This window comes from Coffea arabica, chromosome 1e, assembly GCF_036785885.1.
Source record: "Coffea arabica cultivar ET-39 chromosome 1e, Coffea Arabica ET-39 HiFi, whole genome shotgun sequence".
NCBI classification, from domain to species: Eukaryota; Viridiplantae; Streptophyta; class Magnoliopsida; order Gentianales; family Rubiaceae; genus Coffea; species Coffea arabica.
The window spans coordinates 47908695-47929504 of record NC_092311.1 but is presented as its reverse complement, the minus strand read 5'-3'; the positions used below and the strand labels follow the sequence as shown (position 1 = coordinate 47929504).

The window sequence follows — 20810 nt, the reverse complement described above, 5'->3', positions numbered from 1 at the left end:
TGATCCAAATTGTGTCGCGTCATCTTATCAAAAGGTGTAACATAATCAGAATCATTGGATCTTTGAAGTCTACCCAAGTTTTGGCCTCCTTCTAACAGCCTGAGGAAAGAATCTAATCAACATTGACATGTGTACACAGTACTTGTGCGGTTGTACCAATCCAAAATAATGGTTTGTGAAAGGGTTGTACCGTGTGCATTAAATTCTAGCAGGTCTTAGAGTGGTACCAACATTGGGTGTACCCAAGTGTTCTCAATATTCTAGATCAACTCGAGAATTAACATATGCGAACAAGCCATTACAAAATTAAGTGAAGAATTCACATGTAGCTTAACATGAAATTGTAAAGCCAGAGTACCATGGAGTAAACAAGGCCGAAGAGCATCAGGACAAACGCATGGACTTGACCTGAACAAGTTCACCGAAGGTGACAAGTCAGAGCAGACTTTGGATAGTGTATTATTTGAAATATTATTTGGAATAATTACTGTAACACTTTTTGTGATGTGATGTATGTGAGATAAAAAGGTGATTGGGAATATAAAAAGGTAGGTTGGAAAATGTGTTTGTGATGCAAGCAAAATATTATTTGAAATAATTGAGGTATCCAAACACTGTGTAATTTGATGAGGCTCCAAAAAGATTAGCCGGGAAAATATTTGCGTTTTAAAGTATTATAACACTGCGAATAAAACCCACCCACCATCCCCCCCCCCCCCCAACCCTTTTCCCAAAAAAAAAAAACCGGATGCAACCGAGGAGAATCACCATATACCAAGTTAAACATACAGAGAATTGGAATCTTTTATCTTATCCACTCAAAAGCCAAGACAGGAGAACTATCCTGATTGTATTCACGATTCAACAACAAAGCATACAGAAATCAAATAATGAATTCACTTCTCGAATCTCTCTTAGTGGATAACATCTTTTCTCAGTAAGAGACCTGACTGGTAAATGCCAGAAAAGGTTATGATCTCACAGTATGTACATTTGTTCTTGGGTAGGAATAAGTTCCCCGTACACTCTAGTTCAATGAAATTTTCCAGAAAATTGTCTCAACGGAAAAATTGGCACAAGATTATCACACGTACTTGTCACAAGCTAGAACAAAATCTCTAGTAATACTCAAATTTAGATGATTGTCGTTATAGGCCACCACCATGCAAGCATACAAAGAGAGATGCCAGTGACGAATTCTTCTTCTCATTGCTGAGAAAACAGACAATATTTAAATCAACAAATGATTCACCATAGACCGAATCCTTTGCCTTCATCTTTTGTGAACATACTGAACACGGATATTTCTACCATCCAATATCTGAAAAAGGAGCATTAGAAAACTTAACTTGAACTGAAAGAAAGGTGCAAGCTCACACACAGAACTATGTAATACTACAAAAAACATACCCTGTCATTCATTTCCTTCAAGGCGTTGCTCGCTGCAATCTCTGTAGTGAAATGCACAAATCCATATCCTTTTGACTTTCCACTCTTATGATCACATATCACCTTCACTGTCAAGCACATGGGATCAACACTTAGACTAAATAAAGTGAAGGACAAGAAAAGACTACAATCAAGGATACAGCATATTGCCTTCAATAATTTCTCCATGCATCTCAAAAGCATCCTTCAGAACTGTTTCATTGGTGTCGTAAGACAGCCCTGCAACCAAATGCAAAGTATTCAACTATACATTGTCTGGAAAGGGAGTATGTATCCTCCTCATGGCCGCAAACCAAAATACAAAATGACACGGAGGAAGAAGCGAAAGAATAACAAAAAGACTCCTCTAATAACCATTTGAATCATATGTTTCAGTCAATATGATTTATCAAAGGTTATGTCACTATCTATCATCAAGGATTATTCACTAGTGTGATGCCGACCTAATTCAACGACCAATGATCATAGCTTAAAGTCAATCACCAAAATCGTATTGTAGAGTTTTCCAAATGTTCGCTCATCAGGTATGACTGTATGGACGTTTGTGAGGGAGAAAAGAATCACATGTAAAAAATGATAATGTCTGGCCCCGCAAATAGTTTCAGAAAGGAATTAGGATCCAAACATTTTCCTTTGAAATAGTCGCATTAAGATTTCATTTTGGAGATTGTACAAGGATGATAAATGATCTAATACTGTAACTTCACCTAGATTCTAACATTCTGCATTAAAATAGCATTTGACAAAACAGTTCATCATTTCCGCGAAAAACGCAATATTTTTGTTGAAGCCATTTCGTTAGTGCGGACTATACTTATCTCCACAGGTAGATAGATGCCATATCCCTTCATCTTCTCAGGTTAGTGCTGCAATACTTGAGTAACCTTGTACATAGTCCAACCATGCTAGCAGCATCACGTGAAGAAGTCATTGGAACATTTTCTCAAATATATGGCATGCTACCCAATAGAGCACTAATTAGATATGCACGAAGCCACGTATAATAATCGGAGATTAAAAGCAGCATTCAACAAAGAGAGAAAGAGACCTCCAACGAACAATTTAGTGGAAGAGGGACGAGAGAGGAGCCATCGCGCCATCGGAGATGTATACGTGAACCGGGCTCCTTTCCATATTTGCATATTATTTTCCCCTTTTTTTTTTAATATATTCCCTCGTCTTCGATATTCTAATGGCTTGGAAATACGGATATACTTCACTGTTAAAGAAAAGCTAATGCTATGACTTAACTAGAATTAGGAGCTCTAACATTGACGAAAATATGTCGCCCGTTTTCACAACCTTCTCCCCCATTTTTTTTTTTTTTTTTTTGTGTCTCTTAAGTCTGGATTTCGCCATTGGTCCTTTATTTATTTATTTATTTCCTTACTGGTAGAGCTGGCAAAAAAGCCCAAAATCCAACAACCCGCCCATTAATTTTAAAGGATGGGTTGGGTCAATTGGGTTATGGGTTTTGTTGGGTTGGGTAAGAACAACCCAACTTATTCATTGGGCGGATTGGGTTTTTTATTTGGGTACCCAATACCCAATTTGTTTAAAAGTAATTGAAAATAATAAATACAATATTCAATACACATATGCCCAACTATTTGTATTTGGACATGTGTTAATAATTCATTGATTAATTTGTATTCAAAATTCTCATATATATATATATATATATATATATATATATCTATATTTTCAATCAATTTTTTAAAATTTTATTTAAAAGAAAAAAGAAATTTAAAATAAAAACTCATGCTTATTTTATTTTTATAACAGTAGTTAAACATGTTCAACTTCTATAATAATTTATTATGCCAAATATAAATTGAGGAGCGAAGATTTCAATCGGATGATTGACGGTATTATTAAGCAGCGGCAGAAATTCTTATGGAACAGAAATTAGCTGAAAATGAAGAGCGAAGAAAGACGTTAGGAAAAGTTACAGATGTGCAATGTGAGTTGAGAAGTTTTCACTGATCTATTTTCACGAGCAGTAGAAAAGATGTTGGATGAAAAATATGGTCTGAGTTTATTTTCCTTATGAATATTCTAGTGACCATGGTTTCGGATGTACAGAGACAGTAGTATAGGTATAGCAGCTTGTTGTTACTTCTCTGTTTCTCTATAATTAGCAAGCATCTTTTATTGCACCAATAATGAGTATCTTTCTCCTTTCTTTTTAATTTATGCGAGACTTGTTCTTATTTTTATAGGTCTGCTTTTATTTCCAAGTAAAAATAATTTATTACTTTTGAGTGTAATAATTGTAATTGTGATTATTCACATGTTAAATTCCCTATATAACATGTCTTATATATTAAGAGTAGATGCACGGCACAAATCAAAGTTTTTTAAGGGACACAAAAATTGATAGTGGATCAATGGAAGAGATTATTGAAAAGATTAAGGTGGTGTTTTGTGTGGGTTGGGGGGGGGCTATGCTCTTCTTTAAATGTATAATTTATTATCTAAAATTCACAATACAAGCAATATAAAATATTATTCTATTTATGATATGTTTCCAAGGAACTTAAGAAGTGAGTGTGTGTTTGTGTGTGTGAAAATACATTTATGCATGTGAAAATGTGTTTATATGTGTGAAAAAAATCTTTTTTGTGTGTTAGAATGTATGTGAAAAAGTTTATGTATTCAAAATGTATTAATTAATATGTTGGGTCATATTTGGGTAATGGGTTTGAGATAACCCAATATGACCCAACACAAAATCAACCCAATCTAAAGTTGGGCGGGTTGGGTATAACCCATTTAAGTGAAAACCCAATATTAACCCGCCCAAAACCTGCCCAACCCGCCCAATTGCCAGCTATACTGGTAACAAAAATTCCTTATGGTTATGATATCAGGAGGGGGTAGAGATTTTAGAGCGCACGATTAGGGATGGGGAGGGACGGGACCCGCCCCATTATCACCTCTAGTTGAAATGGGCTTTCATGAAGACACTAATTTGTTAGTTCGATGCCAATTGTCATTCAAAATAATTTTGTCTGTTATTTTTATATGTTTTCAATTAAATATTTTCATGAAGTAAAAATTAGTCTTAGTTTAAGGGTCCATTTGTTTCGATTGAAAATTTTTTTTCCGAAAACAATTTCCTTGAGCTCCGGTGTTTGATTAAATTATTGTTGATGAAAATATTTTTCTGTGTAAAATATTTTACACCTCAAGGTGTAAAGTAACTTCCATAAAAAGACTTGCTAAAATTGTTTTCTATCGCCTGTAGCCATTGCCCATTCTCACACAGCGAACACCTACCTCTTCCACGGTCGATAGCTAACTCTTCGATGACAGAGAAAGACATAAATGGAGAAAAAGAAATCAAGATAAACTGCAATCTAGAAAGAGAGAAGTCACCATGAGCCCAATAGGGAAGGTTGCAACAGAATAGAAAAAGGGACAAAAAAGGATGATGTTTTTTTGAATTCTGATGGCTTGTGCTTCGATGTTAATGGTGACTTTTCAGCAAATAATCAATTTTGTAGAGTTTTACGTTGGTGGTGATGTAGCATGCGAAGGAGATTACAAGTGGAGGGAAACGACGAATAATAAGCCCCAGTTTGATCTAATGGTTATTACTTGTTGAGAATATGACAGGGAGAAATACCTCGAAAGAGTCCACCAAAGAACCCAAAATGTAAGTCAGGAACTCAACTCTGATCCAAAAACTTAAACTATTAGGTTTTGGACCCTTACTTACATATTAACCGCTCTTTCTCCATCCCTCCAATCAATGTAGGACACAACCATTTACTCATTAATCTAACAAATCTCTCCCTTCATGAGTAACCCTCGCATTAAACCCAAATTTACTAACCCTTTTGCGAGTTCACTTTAATACTCAATGCAAGCTCATGTTTATCACCAAAGTCACGTCTTCTCTCAAATATGGACCCACTCTTCTTCAACATCCAAACTGCATTCTGGACCCTTGCCAACCCTTGACTTCTTGGTCTAACATCAACCGGACCCCGTGCCAAACCTATGGCACACCTAGTCCAACACCAACCAAATTTCTTGACACTTCGACCCACCATCAAGAAGAGAATTTTTACCTGGTCCAACTCCAAGAATAATCCACTTGCCTATGAGTATCCCAGTCTCACAACCTGAAACTCTAATACCAATTTGATAGGGAGAAACACCTCGAGTGAGTCCACCAAAGAGCCCAATATGTAAGTCAGGAACCCAACTCTGACCCAAAAACTTAACTTATTAGGTCTTGGACCCTTACTTACATATTAGTCGCTCTTTCTCCGTCTCTCAGACCAATGTGAAACACAACCACTTTTTACTCATAAATCTAACAGAATAATGTTTTCAAAAAATTAAACCAAACACAGGAAAATAATGGAGAAATCAAATATTTTCTTGGAAAATTACTTTCAAGGAAAATGTCATCCCAGGGAAAGGATTTTACACCCTACCAAACAGACCCTCAATAACAAATGTTTTCCCACCAAAAGGAATTTTTACCGCTTAAATTTTTAATGAAAGATAAGCTAATCGTTTCATCAATTACTTAGATGAAGTTAATTTCTTCATTTTGTAATTTATCAAGAGTGTAGAGTGCCAATTAAAATACTTTAAAGTGTAAAGTACAACTAATATAATATTTCGTGGAGACTTTTTCCATTTAATCCTTTCTTTTATTTTTGGATTTAATTATGCGTATTTGTAACTCGCTATTACTCCATTCGGTCACACAATTAAACCAGCATGGTAATTGATCATCGATGATTTGTTACAAGCAACTGCTTCAAGAATTTGTCAAACAAAAAATTAGTTTAACCATTTACATTTCCAGCCATGTAGATCGGGGAGTGCTCTAGGAAACAGACTAATAATTACTATTTGTCACTGGTCCAATTAAACCCGAAAAAGATAGTAAAAAATTAACGGTGAATAGCTTCAGTGTGTTTCTTGAATCTTTAATAGATGATAAGAATTACTTGAAAAGTGTAAACCAATTCACCACCCGTTTTTTCTGCATGACGTCATCAACTTTGCGCTTCAGCCTTTGGTGACCTACTTCATCTCAGTTTGTTTTGTCTACTAACTTTTCTTGAGAGCTCTAATTTTCTTTTCAGTAGCTTGATATTACCTGATTTCCTTGATTTTTATTTTTAACATTTTAACATCCTCCATGAGACCGGTTGTCTTCTACACACACTATTCATGGACTAACCTACTACAATAATGGTGAAAATGATTGCCTCTTGTACTAAAAAAAAAAACTGTATAAAATCACTGGTCTTCTACACACACTATTCATGGACTAGCCTACAACAATAATGGCGAAAGTGATTGCCTCTTGTACTGAAAAGAAAAACTGTGTAAAACCACCGCTATTTTTAGATTTCTTGGGCTTTTGCTATGCAGAGTTAGTACTCTCTAATGACCGATTCATTTTTTTTAGATTTCCTTCACCGGCTAGCTTCTTGGGTTTCATGGTTATGGATTTTGCCGGCATCTCACATTGTTCATGTTTCTCAGCTATTGCTGCTCCTGAGTCCGTACTTCCACCTCCGATAGTAGATTTTGTTTCTTTTTTTGAAAAATTTCCTTCACCGGGTAGCTTTTTCACTAGAGATTGATGTGATTTTGCAAACATTTTTGGATTCTTGGATTCATCACCATGATTCCCAGCGCAAGTATTTGTGTAGTTCTCGGTTGAAATAGCATTTTAACTTGAAGACTTTATAGCAATTATATCTTTCTAGCGATATACATACGGACTTATAGACAAAGTCCAGCAAAAGGCGGTTCTTTTCCATCTCACGGAAAGAGTGATTTGTACAACTATGATGGTAAATCTTCAGGACAAATAAGTGTAGAAAACACCATAAATGGAGTGAAGGTTGTTATCAAGGCTAAAATAGAGAAAAATAAAAAGAGATAGATAGTTCAGAGTTTGATGGGTTTTTGTGATGGCGAAGATGGTAATGTGGATGTTTTAAAAAATGTACCAACTATGCTGGAGCATTGAAGAAAGTAGAATAGACAAAGAAGAAAGTGAGAAAAATGAAGAAAACTAATAGGGGTAGGCTGTGCTATGCACAACCAGTTCCCATTGGAAAATATTCATTGGTAGTAATTGATGAAACAATAGCTTTGTAGTAGTAGTTATATTTTTCACAGGAAATAATAAGTTGTTTTGTTAAATATATTAGTAATTGCATTTTATAGAAAGTGAATTCACATTTGTTTCTTTTGGTTTGACATGTAAATACAAATGTGTATTGTTGAAAAAATATGTTCATTTCTATAAAAAATTTTAGAATGTTTAAATACAAATGTGTAAGATTGGAAAAATATATTGATTTCTATAAACTTTAGAATGTTTTTGGTTTTAATAATGTTGTATTGACGATAAGTTATTGAAGAAGAAGCTGCACATCTTGTGTCCTTTGTTTTATGAAAATGACCAGGAAGGAAGCTATGAGAACAAACAAAATGAATAAAGCTTCTAAACTTTAATCTGCTTTGTCAAATATACCTTCTGAGTTTACTATCGTCAAAATTTTCATCTAAAAAACAGTAAACGATAAGTAAACTATTCCATTGAATCATGGTCCAATCTAATGGTAACTGTATGATAAAAATACAAAAAATAATTGATCAAGTGGTAGAAATTTATACACAGAACAACCTAAGTGTTAGGTAAATGGTAGGCATCCAATAATAGATCGAAGGATGTAAAACAATGGCCTATGATTTATAAAGATTGTAAGATTATTTGTAAAAGAAAAAAATGGAAACCAGGAATGAGATGTATAAAAGAGCGGCCAACTGTTTTGAAGTTTACCAAGGAATAAGTTTAGAAACATTCCCTTAAATTTCTGACAATCTCACTAGTCTCCCCTAAAGTTTGTAAAATTATACAAATCTCCTTTGAAATTAAAGTTTTGATAACAAAGTTAGTTCAATTAGAAAAAGTAATATTAAAAAAGTACTTTAAACAGAGAGATGAACTTTTATTTCATAAATATCCTTTACGCATGCATATAAGTTGTATTACTAAAAGAATGAAAATAATTAAAAGTTATAAATAATTAATACACACATTTTAACACTCACGAAATTCACATTCAATAAATTAGACAACACAAATAAATAACAAAATTATACTAATGATTACAAGATTCAATAAAATAGACTAATCATCTCTTTTGACATTATGTTTGCTATAATTCTTATGATTTTAAAAAGAAAAAAATTTTAAATTTTGTCTCTCTTTCCCTCCTTTCTCCTTTACTAATATCTGATGATTAAGTAATTAAAGTACTAATTAACAAAAGTAAATATTAAAAAAAATGTTAATCATGAACGATGACTTGTAATTACAAACTATATCAATTGATACATTTAATGGCGCTATTTTGTGATTGATAGAATTTGACGATGACCAAAAATCAATTGTACACAATGTAAGAAGAATGGTTTTGGTAGAATAACAAATTCAAGCAAAAAAAATTATTCATAAGGAATTTTTTTTAACTCTTAAAACTGTAACATTTGTAAAGTAATTTCGTGAAAGTAAAAAAGAAAGGAGGAAAAGTAAAAGGCAAAATTTGAAAATTTTTCTGTTTAAAATCACAAGAATCATAACAAATATCATGATAACAAATCATAACAAATATCGTATAATTCAAATAATTTTATTATTTTTATAATATATTTATTTTGATTATGAAATGACCAATATGAATTTATATTTCAAATAATTGACACAAAATTTTGTAATTTGAGTTTTCAGGTACTTGAACTCGATAAGGCTTAAGAACTGTATCGAGCCTTATCGAGTCGAATTCGAGCTTTGGTTATTTTTCTTTCAAGTCGAATCGAGCTTCACAAATTTTTACTCACTCGAGTCGAGTTCGAGTTCAAGTACGCGTGCTTATCATTGAATTCAAGTTCGAACATACCACTACTTGAATTCGACTAAACTCGTTATCACCTCTAAAGTGAACAAGTTTTAGTGCAATATATGCATCATTGACTGACCAAACTAGCTATTGGCTATCGCATCCATTGAGTTGCATCCTGATTTTTGTCCGTTCCTTACAGGCATCCTGTTTGGAAGTTACAATACTATTTACACATCAAAATACATAAAAGAATTTTTTTTAAAAAAAAAGAAGTGTTCGGGGTTTGGCAGAATCGGTAATGAGGCAGAAAGCGTGGTATATTAACTTCCGGAGAAATACTTTCTGATCTTTTCTGTCTATATCACAAATGTTCAACATTTAACTGGCATTTGTGAACAGCAACACGTACAACATACTAAATCCAAGAAGCTGCTTAACACTTAGTTGAAATGATTGATCCATTATAGCATATTTTCCACGTTTAAGTTATTCAAATATTGTGAACGGTAATGGCATAGCAAGAGAGGGATTTGAAAGGAGAACCAAAGGATATTGGAAATGTTTGATTCACAAACAAGGTTTTGCATTGCTTTGGCGAACAAATGTTTGAACAGGTTTTGAAAATTTCCGAGAGGACCATGAACCTGGTCGCCGGATCCTGACTTCTATGACTTTAATTGAACGAGGGGAAAGCTGGAATAACTCTTGGATGTACCTGGTTGCCGGGTCTGATTTTAATTGAACGAGGGTAACGCTGAATAACACTTTATATCCATCCATGATCCACCCATACAAAATGAGCAATTTATGATTTAAAGATTGAGCAAAACCTCTCCGGCTATTCTATCCGATTTTGAAGCAAATTGTGAAACAGAACACGAAACCAAATTTGCAAGTGAGAATCCATTCCTCCTGTAGAAGTGCTTTCAGAGATACTAGTGTATTGCAACAGCAAACATGTACAGTCCTTCCAACCGCCACCCCCCCCCCCCAAAAAAAAAAACCTCCAAAACCCCCAAAAAAAAAAAAAAACACGTAAGAGTGATTTAATACCATGCTTGGCCTCTTAGAACCAAATTTAATCGAATCACAGACAGAATTTCTCCCTTAAGTCAGCATGAAACAGAGAGACAGCTCTCAAAAGAACTCGAGACAACCACTCAACTCCTTTGCCTAGGTAACTAGTTCGGAATATTATACATACAGAACTAACTAGCGGAAATTTATCAGTTGTAGGTAAAGAAAACCGAGTGTGTTTGAATAATAAATTATTTGAGATAATTTTGTACAAAAATATTATAACACTTTTTTTAATATCAAACAAAAAAAATGATTGAAAAATGTATTAATGATATAAATAAATCAATGTGTATAAATAAATTATAAATAACGTGTATTCCAACCAAACCATATTGGGGAAGAACCCAGAACTGCAAATAGCTGAATGCTTATTGATTCATCTAGTTGAAGCTTCATATAACAACTAACTGTCCTTAATAGTTCAAATCTCAAGTTCCCAAATTTATACAGGAAAATAACAATCCATGAATCCAGGTGATTACTTTAAGAACCATAACCAAAAGTCAGTAAATACCAAGAACCAAAACCAACAAATAGATTAACTCACCAGCAAACATATAGCAGAAACAAGTGGTTTCATTCATCAATAATGCAGCTGAAATACACTAGACACCAGAACTATGAATTACAATATGACCCTGTGATCTAACTCTTCCTTATCGAAACCAAAGACAACTTCTAACCCCACAATTAGATACAACTGAAAACTAAGGTCAATCAAAAAGAAAAAAATCAGAAGGATCTAAGCAGCAGCAGCCTTCTTAGGGGATTTGGCAGCTTTGGATGGAGATTTCGTGGCCTTGGGTGATTTGGTAGGTTCTTTGGTGGCCTTATCAGTCTTCTTGGGCAACAAGACAGGGTTGATATTGGGCAACACTCCACCATGTGCTATAGTAACACCAGCCAGCAATTTTCCAAGCTCTTCATCATTCCTTATAGCCAATAGCACGTGCCTTGGGATGATTCTGTTCTTCTTGTTGTCACGAGCAGCATTTCCAGCCAATTCCAACACCTACAATACAGACAAATCGAAAATTAGGGCTAATCCGATATACACAACCTAGGGGACAACAATTAAGCCCTAAAACAGATTGAAGTAAAAATTCAAGAAAATCAAGCCAAACTGAAGTAAAAATGGACGAATCTAGCTAAGAAAAAGGAGCAACAGATTGAAAAAAATTAACAATACACTTGAGTTTCAGATAAACCCTAACTCAATATTCATGCCAAGAAAAACTGCCTATAGATCAGGAGCAAATAATGCGAGGGAAAAAAACATCGGAGGGAGGGAAATAATTACCTCAGCAGCCAAGTACTCGAGGACGGCAGCCATGTAGACCGGAGCTCCAGTGCCTACACGTTCAGAGTAGCGACCTTTCTTCAAGTAACGGCCGATTCTGCCAACCGGAAATTGCAAACCGGCCTTAGTTGAACGGGAGACAGGCTTCTTCTTAGGGCCACCGCCCTTCCTTCCTCCAGCGCCTTTCTTCACTTTTCCGGCAGCCTCCATCTGAAATGACGATTAAAACCCTGGAGAAGCTAAAGAGGTAGAGTAATAAATTAGGGGGTGAGTGATTTCTCCTAGTGACGATTCGGATGAGAGAGAAGGAGCGATGGTGAGTGTTGACGACGGAGGTATATATAGCGGTGTCTCGATCATTTTAGTTTCTTTGGTCGACGAGGTTTTCGCCGTCGGATTATGAGTTAATCAACGGTAACAAAACTTTTGAAGGTCGATCCGCGTGCTTTTAAATGGGCCAATAGGAAGCGAGTTCGAATTTGAATTTTGGGTCGCGTATGTTTTTGAGTCGGGGCAAAAAAAAGCATGCTGCCCATTCTCCCGCTCTCTCGATGCTAATTCGTCCGGCTTTTTTTTAATTAAAAAAAAATGGATTGCTCCATTTTAAAACTAGGGAGGCTCCTTCCCATGCCTAAATTATATAGGAATGGCAAAGTTCATGAATTTTTAATTGCCCTATATAGGAATAACCTTTCAAATCCTCAAATTCTTTCACTCCTTAGCAATATTTTGGTTCGCTGTTGGAATCAAATCCCCCGATCTCTCTGTCTAACGAGTACCTACTCTTGATCTGTTGGCTGTCACATTTTTTGTGGTTTTCAGCTAAAGTAGTTGTTCCGTTGTTTACTTTTGTTTAACGAGCACCACTGCTACTTGTTTTGCCATGCTGAATGCAAAAGCAAAATAAAATGAAAAACTCAAATTTTTGTTCCAATAAGCAACAAATCTGTATCCTGGAGCCAGTGCAAGTTGTCATCTACCTTTTCAAAAAAATTAAAAAATAATAATAATAATAAATTTGGCATCTACAATGCATCGAACCAATTTTACCGTGAATATTACAAAATGGATACAAAAAAAAGGTGATGATATCAAGGATCATTAATTACAAACTTGCATTCTGTACACGAGCTAATTAAATTTGGTAATGATGATCAACCATTATCGTTTTTTCTCTTTTTTTTTCGAATAATGTTATTTGCACTATTAATATCTCATTTTCATTTTGATGAAACCGTATTACCCCTGTTCTGATTTCTTTTATTGAAGTATACTAGAAAACTTCACTCTCTCTATAGTTACGAGACATTGTAGTTGTACTCAATTTTTTGTCATCTTTGAAGTTTTGGATTTATTTATTTATCTTGAAGTTTGGAATCTGTTCATATTACATTGCTAGATTGATCTTTAGCATTATATAATTCCGTAAAGTTTTGTAGAAAAATCCATAATACATATGAATGATAATTTTAAATTAGCCATTTTAATGTGTAATGGAATAATTAATTGGTTTTAGAATGTAAGAGAAAATCTGGTAAAGTTAGTTCTTGGGCGAGGAGAAGAGATTAGGGTAGGAATAATGCAGTCTCATCAAAATGAAAATGGAATAGTAGGAGCGTAAATAATAGAAGGGGAGGGTATATAACATTGCCCCTTTTTTTTGGGTCATTAAGGAAATGCACATCAAACTTTCCATAATAGTTTGGATTGCATTTTTCTGAATTTTTTTGTAGAAAAAAATACTATAACGATTTGATATATGTGAGGTGAAAATGTGATTGGAAAATGTGTTCATGAAAAACATAAAAATTGCTTTCCAAACGGGCCTTAATCAACAAAAATGCAAATGGATTGCATTTGGCAAGGATGCATCGTGTGTTAATAACATATGTGAAGGATTCAACGATTGTCCACTGAACGGTCTCATTAATATGTAATTCAGTTATTAAACTTCTAAAATAATATAAATGCGAGAGAAAATAATAAAAAATAAGGACCAACGCTGTTGCACCTTTTTTTTTTGGTAACTGTACCATACTTTTGGCGGTTTGAATCAGGCCATCACGATAGGCCCGACCTGGACCGTCAAATTAAAACTCACTTGATTCAAGCTAAAATCAAGCCTAGCTCTTGCTAAAAAAAAAAAAAAAAAGGCTAGCTCATATGGTCTTATTCGAGCCATCAAAAGTTTTTCACAATTGTACAAAGAACTCAAATTCGTGTAATAATTATTAATGTGTGTATTTATATAATAAATTGGTCACAATTTAGGTATTTTAACTATTATAAAACCCTATATGAGCTCAAATTTCATGGTTTTCAACTTTTTGAAGTATCATGTGATCATATGCTTTTAGGAAGTGCATGTAACAAAAACTAGCAATTGGGCTTTGTTTGGATAGAGTATTATTCCAAATAATTATTGTATCACCTTTGTGATGTGATGTATGTGAGATAAATATTACAAATATAAAAAAGTGAATTAAGAAATTATTAATGATGCAAGTGAAATTTTTTTTAAAAAAAAATTTTCTATCCAAACATACTACTAACATTGAAGCGTACATAGAAGATTAGTCTAAAACGGATGAGAATGAAAAGGAAGCATCAAATTCAACAAATTTTCAATGTAAATGAAACATAAAGAATAAGAAAATAGTGACTTGAAAGAGTTAATGGACAATACTTCCATTTGGATTGCAGCCTTTTGGAGTGTTTTAGAAAAATAATGGTGTAATACCTTAAAAAATGTAATCTATGGGCCGTAAAGAGGTTGTTAAGAACCTTATTACACAAAATTTTTAAAATTTTCTCAAAAAATGCGACTCTCATAAATCATAATGCGAGTATTTCATCAAACGCAATTAACTGATTCAGTATGATGCAAAGCTTTTACTATTTGTAAGATGTGTCTTAAGAGTCACCATAAAAGAGTTTAACATATTGGAGAATGACATGATGTTGCATGGTGAAATCGGCGTTTCAATTTGGAATATGGAAACACCGTGCATTTCTATAGCTTCCGGCGCTCATGCTCCAATTTGAAGCCAAATATACACGTACAATTAATTCATTAATTAATCAATTTGAAAACTTGTTGATCTGTTATTTCGTTTGAATGAAAGGACAGGCAAATTATCTTTGTTTTGAGGCCACACAAATAGACAACCAATTCTATATATTGCAAAATTTGTTTCGCGTTATTGAACTTTTGCTTTTTTTTAAAAAAAAAAAAAATTCAGTCTCTATTATCTTTTATTTTTCTGTAGAATTATTTGAGTATTCTGGTTGTTACCGAAGAAAATGAAATGATTTTTTCTGGCGCAAAATTAAAAGAACAAATTGTAGTTTGTCGCACTACGCAATTACACAAAAACTCATTCTCCAAATCAGGTGTTTGTTGTTTACAGACTTTTGATCTCAGACCGCCTGAGCTCAGAACTTTTGATCTTTCACGGAGTAGGAAAACCAAACCCAAGCCCAACAACTTGCCCAAACCCACTACTACCCACTACCCACTACCGCCACCATTCCTTCTCTCCCTACTCCTTCCGTCTTCTCCCTTTCTCTTTCTCCTTCCTCCTCCTTCCTCTATCCCCTTCCGCCCTTGCCTTTTCCTCCCCTTTCTCGCTACACGCCGCCCCTCCCCTTCCCGATCTGGCTTTGTCAAGACTAGATCGCGACCAAAGGCCTCGATCTGGTTGAGGCTAGAAGGAAGGAGCTAGGGTGTGGCAGGAAAGGGAAAGGGAAGAGAAGAGGAGGAAAGGGAGGAAGAAAAAAAAGAAGGAAGAGGAACGAGATGGAAAGAGAGGGAGGTGAAAAAGGGAGGGTAATGGTGGTAGTGATAGATAGAAGAAGAAGATACTATAGATTTTATTTTTTAATTTTTTGTATATTTGGAATTGTTTTAAAAAATAAAAAGTCTCCTGTGATAAACCTAATATACAAAAAAATTCTCTGTAGTTTCAAAATGTACAACACAATACCCCATACTTTGAACTAAATTGTAAATGTGACGGAATTCGTTAAATTTAACGGAAATGGATGAAATGACCAAAATGCCTTGATATAATTAAGCAAATGACAGCCCAAAAAAGTCATTTGTTTTATTCTCTAAATAGAGAGAATTGAGAGTTAAAGGGTAAAATAGGTATATTTGTTAAAAATTAGGTATAAATTTTTTTTTTCAGATTCCAAAAAGTCATATCCGTTAAGTTTAGTGGATTCTGTCACATTTACAATTTAGTTCGAAATATGAGGTGTCATGTTATATATTTTGAAACCACAATGGGGCTTTTCTGTATATTAAATTTACTACATGGGTTTTTTTTTGTTTTTTATCCTTTTATATATTGTATATGTGTGATGTTTTTGAGTTGTTTTTATTTATGCATTGCAATAACATCATGTTTATGAAAAAACTTGTTTTTCAAATGGAGAATCTAAACAAAGCCATATATACATTTTTCTCACATCATACTGTAGTCTTTTTTTTTCCCTTTTTTAAGTTAGTAGTAGACATGCAATAAAAAAATTTTAATTGCAACAAAATTAACTTGTTTATCCTCGTTGTCATGAAATCAGATTGATGGCTTTTTAAAGTCCGATTGCCGTCAGCCTAGCCATGTTTTTTTCTTGAAATTGCAAGAATCAAAGAAGTCAGAAACGGTAGTGAAAAGAATTTGTGCTTTTTAGTTTTTACTTCAAGGCTATTACACACCCTTGCATAACCGAATTGCACCACCTTCTTACATTGTACAGTAATGAAACAGCAAAGACCCTTGTTCTTGAAACTGGCAATTGCAAGTTGTCGTTTGTCAATCGATGAACTTTAGACACTATACCAAAAGCTCAAAAAGGAGACAGGTGATGGTGGTGGTGGGTTTGAACATTGAAGTAACATTTCAAGGAAGCTCAATCTTTATTTCGCTGTTATTGTCTTAGGATGTGATTGCTACATGGTGCCAACTCAAGCTTAATATTGAGTTGGGTATTGAAAGCTCAGGTTTCCGTTGCTACATGGTGCCAACTCAGGCTTGTTTTCCAAAAATTATAAGATTGTGTGCGATGCTTTTGGTTCAGGCTATAGTATTCTGAAGATATTAACAATGAGAAATCACATAAAATTGGAATATAAGCTAACACGTTAAAGTAATTAATTCAGAGGGACAGGCTGAAAAAAAGAGCAACTAACAAGCTCTCATTTGGTATCTGTCAATTCGTTCCAATTGTCATGACTTGTGAGATCTGATCAAAGTGAACAATATCTTATTCACGTGTAGAGGTGCATTCGAGTTGAGTTGAACTCGAATATTTGAGGATTGAAACTTGAGTTCAACTTAGAAGGTTTCTATTTGAATTCAAACTCGACTCAAAAAAGGTTTTAAATAGTTGTTAAACCTAATCAAGCTTAAGTACTTGACCTTGAGCTTATTTAGTGGTTTTAAGTTTTTTTAGTAAATTTTACAAACAACATACTTAAAAGAGTAATTTTGTATTATTAATAATTTAATTAAAAATGCAACAACTCAAATGAGCTCGTTAAGCCTTTAAGTACTAGAATTTGAAATTTAAGCTTGATTCGTGAGTTCAAACGAGTAGGTTGAATTAGACAAGTCCACTTATTGAATGAGTTACTCGTGAATAGTTGGACTCTTTTGCACTTCTAAGCCAAATCCAACCCTAATATAACAAGCCAAATTAAAATAAGGTTTTGTTGGATTGAGGAATTTGAGTATGAATTTGAAATTCAGTCAAATTATTCTAATTGTTTAACTTTCTTAGGAGATATTTGAATTTGTAATTCATCAATTATATAAATACATTTTAAACATTAGAATAATTGATAATTTAAAAATCCAAATACCGCCCATAACATGTAACCATAACAAACAGTGAGACGTGAGAGGATTTCAAACATCTTCTAAGAGAAGGGTCCTGAGGGTGGGTCTAGAGTAGGCCTGCCAACGCGGATTGGATTCATCAAATTATTTCGGGTACGGATAGGGATTTAATTCCATTACCCGGATTTGAATCCGGATCCGTTTTGTCAAATGAAAAAATGGGTCGGCTACGGAATATAGTATTTCAACTTGTATTCGACCCGGATCCGGATATAAATGGATTAATAATTAAAAATATATATTTATCAATATAATTTGATTAGGGTGATGTATTTGAGTACGATTAATTTGATTTCTTTTCTTATTTGATTTTTTTTTGTGTTAGTGAGAAATTAATTTACAAATATATTTTTTTCTCATTTTTGTTAGGAATTGTAAACTTTGATAGATTTGTTTGGGTAGATCTGACCCGAACCCGAGACTCGTCGAATCTGAATCTGAAACACAGAGTAGAAGACCTGTCGGATAACCGGATTGGATCCCGGATCCAATATAGTATCTCGGGTCCGGGTTGGGAATAATAAATTTTGATCCGGACCCGACCCGTTGACGGCCTAGTCCAAAGGGTCACGCCAACGGGGGCATATCAGACAATTCAGACAAAACACGCGTCATATCGTAACTGGCCCGACCATCTTTAACCCCCTGGAGCTATGATGCATGACCGCCATGATGATGATATTTAGTAGTCTAGTCAGTAGGACGAACATCCAAGCCGCTGCCCTCAAAATTTCCCTATTGATTTCTTTATTCCTTGGATTAAAATACAGAAGTCTCCTACAGTCGAAAGAAAAAGGCTTCTCTCAGTCTTATATCTCTCTCAGCAAGTGTCTCCGCTCCGAAATCAACTCAGCTCTAAATTCTCTTCCCTCCCTCCATTTTCTCCTCCGACTCCGATCACCAGTCTTTAACCATGGTCAGTGCTTTTTCAACTCAATCTCTACTCCTAAATATAGAAAAAGTTACTAGGTGGTTTATTGTGTTTTTTTCCCCTGTTCTGTCTTTTTTTTTTTTGTTCCTTTTAACTAGCATACTTCTCCTATTACCGTGTATATTTACTCTATTCAATAAGAATAGGGAGGATTTTTGTTTTGTTTTGTTTTTATCCTTTCAATTTTTTTTGGCCTTTTGATTTGTGATCAGTAAAAACCTCGAGGTTAGTTTATTTGCTGCAGATTTTGAGATTTGGTTTGTTATCTGTGAGTTTCACCTCACGGATCTGATTTACCTTGAATTTTCGACCATCGATCTTAGGACCCGAAGTTGGTTTAGGCTTGCTTAAGCTGCCTGATCTCTTCTGGAAGATATTTACTTGTGCCATTTTTTGGAATACGACTTGTTTTTTATTTTCGTAATTGCAGTTCTTTTTCCCTATTTTTTGGGACCTGTACAGTTTTTCTGGCCCATCTTCTAGCATCTGAAAATGGTGGAATTGTGCTTGTTCTCTCACATTTTTGAACTAAAAGTTTTTAGTGAGGTGATCAATTCCTAACAATTTATGCCATGTTTATTGTATTAGTTGCATATGTGGATTCTGTTTGCTTGGATCATGTAAGGCATCTGTCAATTGAGTGATTTAGTTCCCCACGAAGTTTCCATTGAGCTTGTTGAAGTTAACATTTGTTCTATGCTAAACACTTCTTAAGGTTCTTGTTCTGATAGGACTTGGTCTCTTTTTATTCACAAGCCTATTGAGCATGGTGCAACACATTGAGCAACCTCTTATAGCTAAAAAAAATAGAACGTCAATGTAGATTTTATGCTTTTTTGGGCCAACTTTGATGGATTATAACTATAGTAAGTGCACAATGCAGTGAGGCCCAAGGCCTTCTCAATTAAGCAGGCTTAAGGCTGTCTAATTTCTTGTCAGATTTTGTTTATTTCATGATTTTTTTCCTTTCTTTTTTCTCTAACCTTCATTATTAGGATCAAATAGAGACAGTGGATATCTAACTGTGAACTAGTCATTGTTACCAGGTCAAAAAGATCAGATGTGTCATTCATTTTCTTAATTCAGGGAGAAATGATAATAAACGATTCATTTCTCCCTTTAATAAAAAACTGAAGTCTCAATTTCATTCATTTTTGCCTCTATTGTCTACATTAGCCATTTTCCTGTTTTTACCTCGCTCCAGAGTTCGTCTCACATGGCTCTAGTGAGTTTTCTTCTGTTAGGTTGGTTTCTTACTATCTATTCAATGCAGGCTGACAGTTGATATCATTGTGTTACATGTGCACCTCCATCATTGTCTTTGTGGCTCTATACTTAATTTATCTGTTATCTATAGGCTAATGCAGCATCAGGTATGGCTGTGCATGATGATTGTAAATTAAAATTTTTGGAGTTGAAGGCAAAAAGGACGTACAGATTTATAGTATTCAAGATTGAGGAGAAGCAGAAGCAGGTAATTGTGGAAAAGGTTGGTGAGCCTGGTCAAGGCTACGAGGACTTTGCTGCTAGCCTTCCTGCTGATGAGTGTCGGTATGCGGTTTTTGATTTCGATTTTGTGACTGCAGAGAATTGCCAAAAGAGCAGGATTTTCTTTATTGCCTGGTATTATTGCATATCAATTTGTTCTTCAAGAAAATACTTCTTAAAAAAATTTGGTTTGCCAATTTGTTACCCTTCATATTCTGTTTACTGACTATTACTGCTCCTTTCTGATTCTTTATTTGATTTAAGGTCTCCGGATACATCAAAAGTGCGAAGCAAAATGATCTATGCAAGCTCCAAAGACAGGTTTAAGAGGGAATTGGATGGTATCCAGGTAGAGCTGCAAGCAACTGATCCAACTGAAATGGGTCTTGATGTTTTCAAGAGTCGTGCCAACTGAACTTGAAAAACCTCTTGCATTGCAGTGAATTTCTATTGTGTCACTTACTATAAGAGCAAATGTTAATAGTTCTCTTGGGAGGTTGAACCTGGCTAAGACATGATATTAGCCTCTTGTTCAAGTTTATCGGATAGACTTGTTCTCATTTAGATCAAGTTATGTCACTTCGCTCTTATTTGAAGATTTGTTGTGTGTGGAAACTGTGCCACGAGACTGCACTTGGATAACCATTATTGTACTATTTATGCTTTGCATATTTGCATTCCTTCCTACAAGATATTTTGAGTGTGTTTGGATAGGAGTTTCTTTTGCAAACCTCAAAGGGAGTGCTCATCGTTACGTTTCAACT

At 34.5% G+C, this 20810-nt stretch overlaps 3 protein-coding genes across 7 annotated transcripts; 1 reads left to right on the top strand and 2 right to left on the bottom strand.

Moving 5' to 3' along the window:
• Positions 1 to 875: 875 nt before the first annotated feature.
• Positions 876 to 2784, bottom strand: LOC113728857 (glycine-rich RNA-binding protein 4, mitochondrial-like). 3 transcript variants are annotated; one of them, XM_072059806.1, is made up of 5 exons: positions 2498 to 2784; positions 2264 to 2408; positions 1600 to 1668; positions 1411 to 1517; positions 876 to 1321 (listed from the first exon to the last, which is right to left on the bottom strand). In XM_072059806.1, the coding sequence occupies exons 2-5, from the start codon at positions 2298 to 2300 to the stop codon at positions 1274 to 1276; spliced, it is 261 nt and encodes an 86-aa protein (XP_071915907.1). In that variant the 5' UTR covers positions 2301 to 2408; positions 2498 to 2784; the 3' UTR covers positions 876 to 1273. The 3 variants fall into 3 exon arrangements, with proteins under 3 accessions (XP_071915907.1, XP_027109029.2, XP_027109022.2); XM_027253228.2 differs by having other exon boundaries at positions 2264 to 2354; XM_027253221.2 differs by lacking the exon at positions 2264 to 2408.
• An 8198-nt stretch (positions 2785 to 10982) lies between these two features.
• On the bottom strand, positions 10983 to 12045 carry LOC113709012 (probable histone H2A.1). Its single transcript, XM_027231767.2, has 2 exons — positions 11725 to 12045; positions 10983 to 11436 (listed from the first exon to the last, which is right to left on the bottom strand). Exons 1-2 carry the CDS (start codon positions 11932 to 11934, stop codon positions 11167 to 11169), a joined length of 480 nt encoding a protein of 159 aa, XP_027087568.1. The 5' UTR covers positions 11935 to 12045; the 3' UTR covers positions 10983 to 11166.
• A 6251-nt stretch (positions 12046 to 18296) lies between these two features.
• LOC113709041 (actin-depolymerizing factor 1) lies at positions 18297 to 20736 on the top strand. 3 transcript variants are annotated; one of them, XM_027231794.1, is made up of 3 exons: positions 18297 to 18543; positions 19916 to 20181; positions 20311 to 20736. In XM_027231794.1, exons 1-3 carry the CDS (start codon positions 18541 to 18543, stop codon positions 20459 to 20461), a joined length of 420 nt encoding a protein of 139 aa, XP_027087595.1. In that variant the 5' UTR covers positions 18297 to 18540; the 3' UTR covers positions 20462 to 20736. The 3 variants fall into 3 exon arrangements, with proteins under 3 accessions (XP_027087595.1, XP_071915986.1, XP_027087600.1); XM_072059885.1 differs by having other exon boundaries at positions 18327 to 18543; positions 19916 to 20109; XM_027231799.2 differs by having other exon boundaries at positions 18330 to 18543; positions 19979 to 20181.
• The last annotated feature ends 74 nt before the right edge of the window (positions 20737 to 20810 follow it).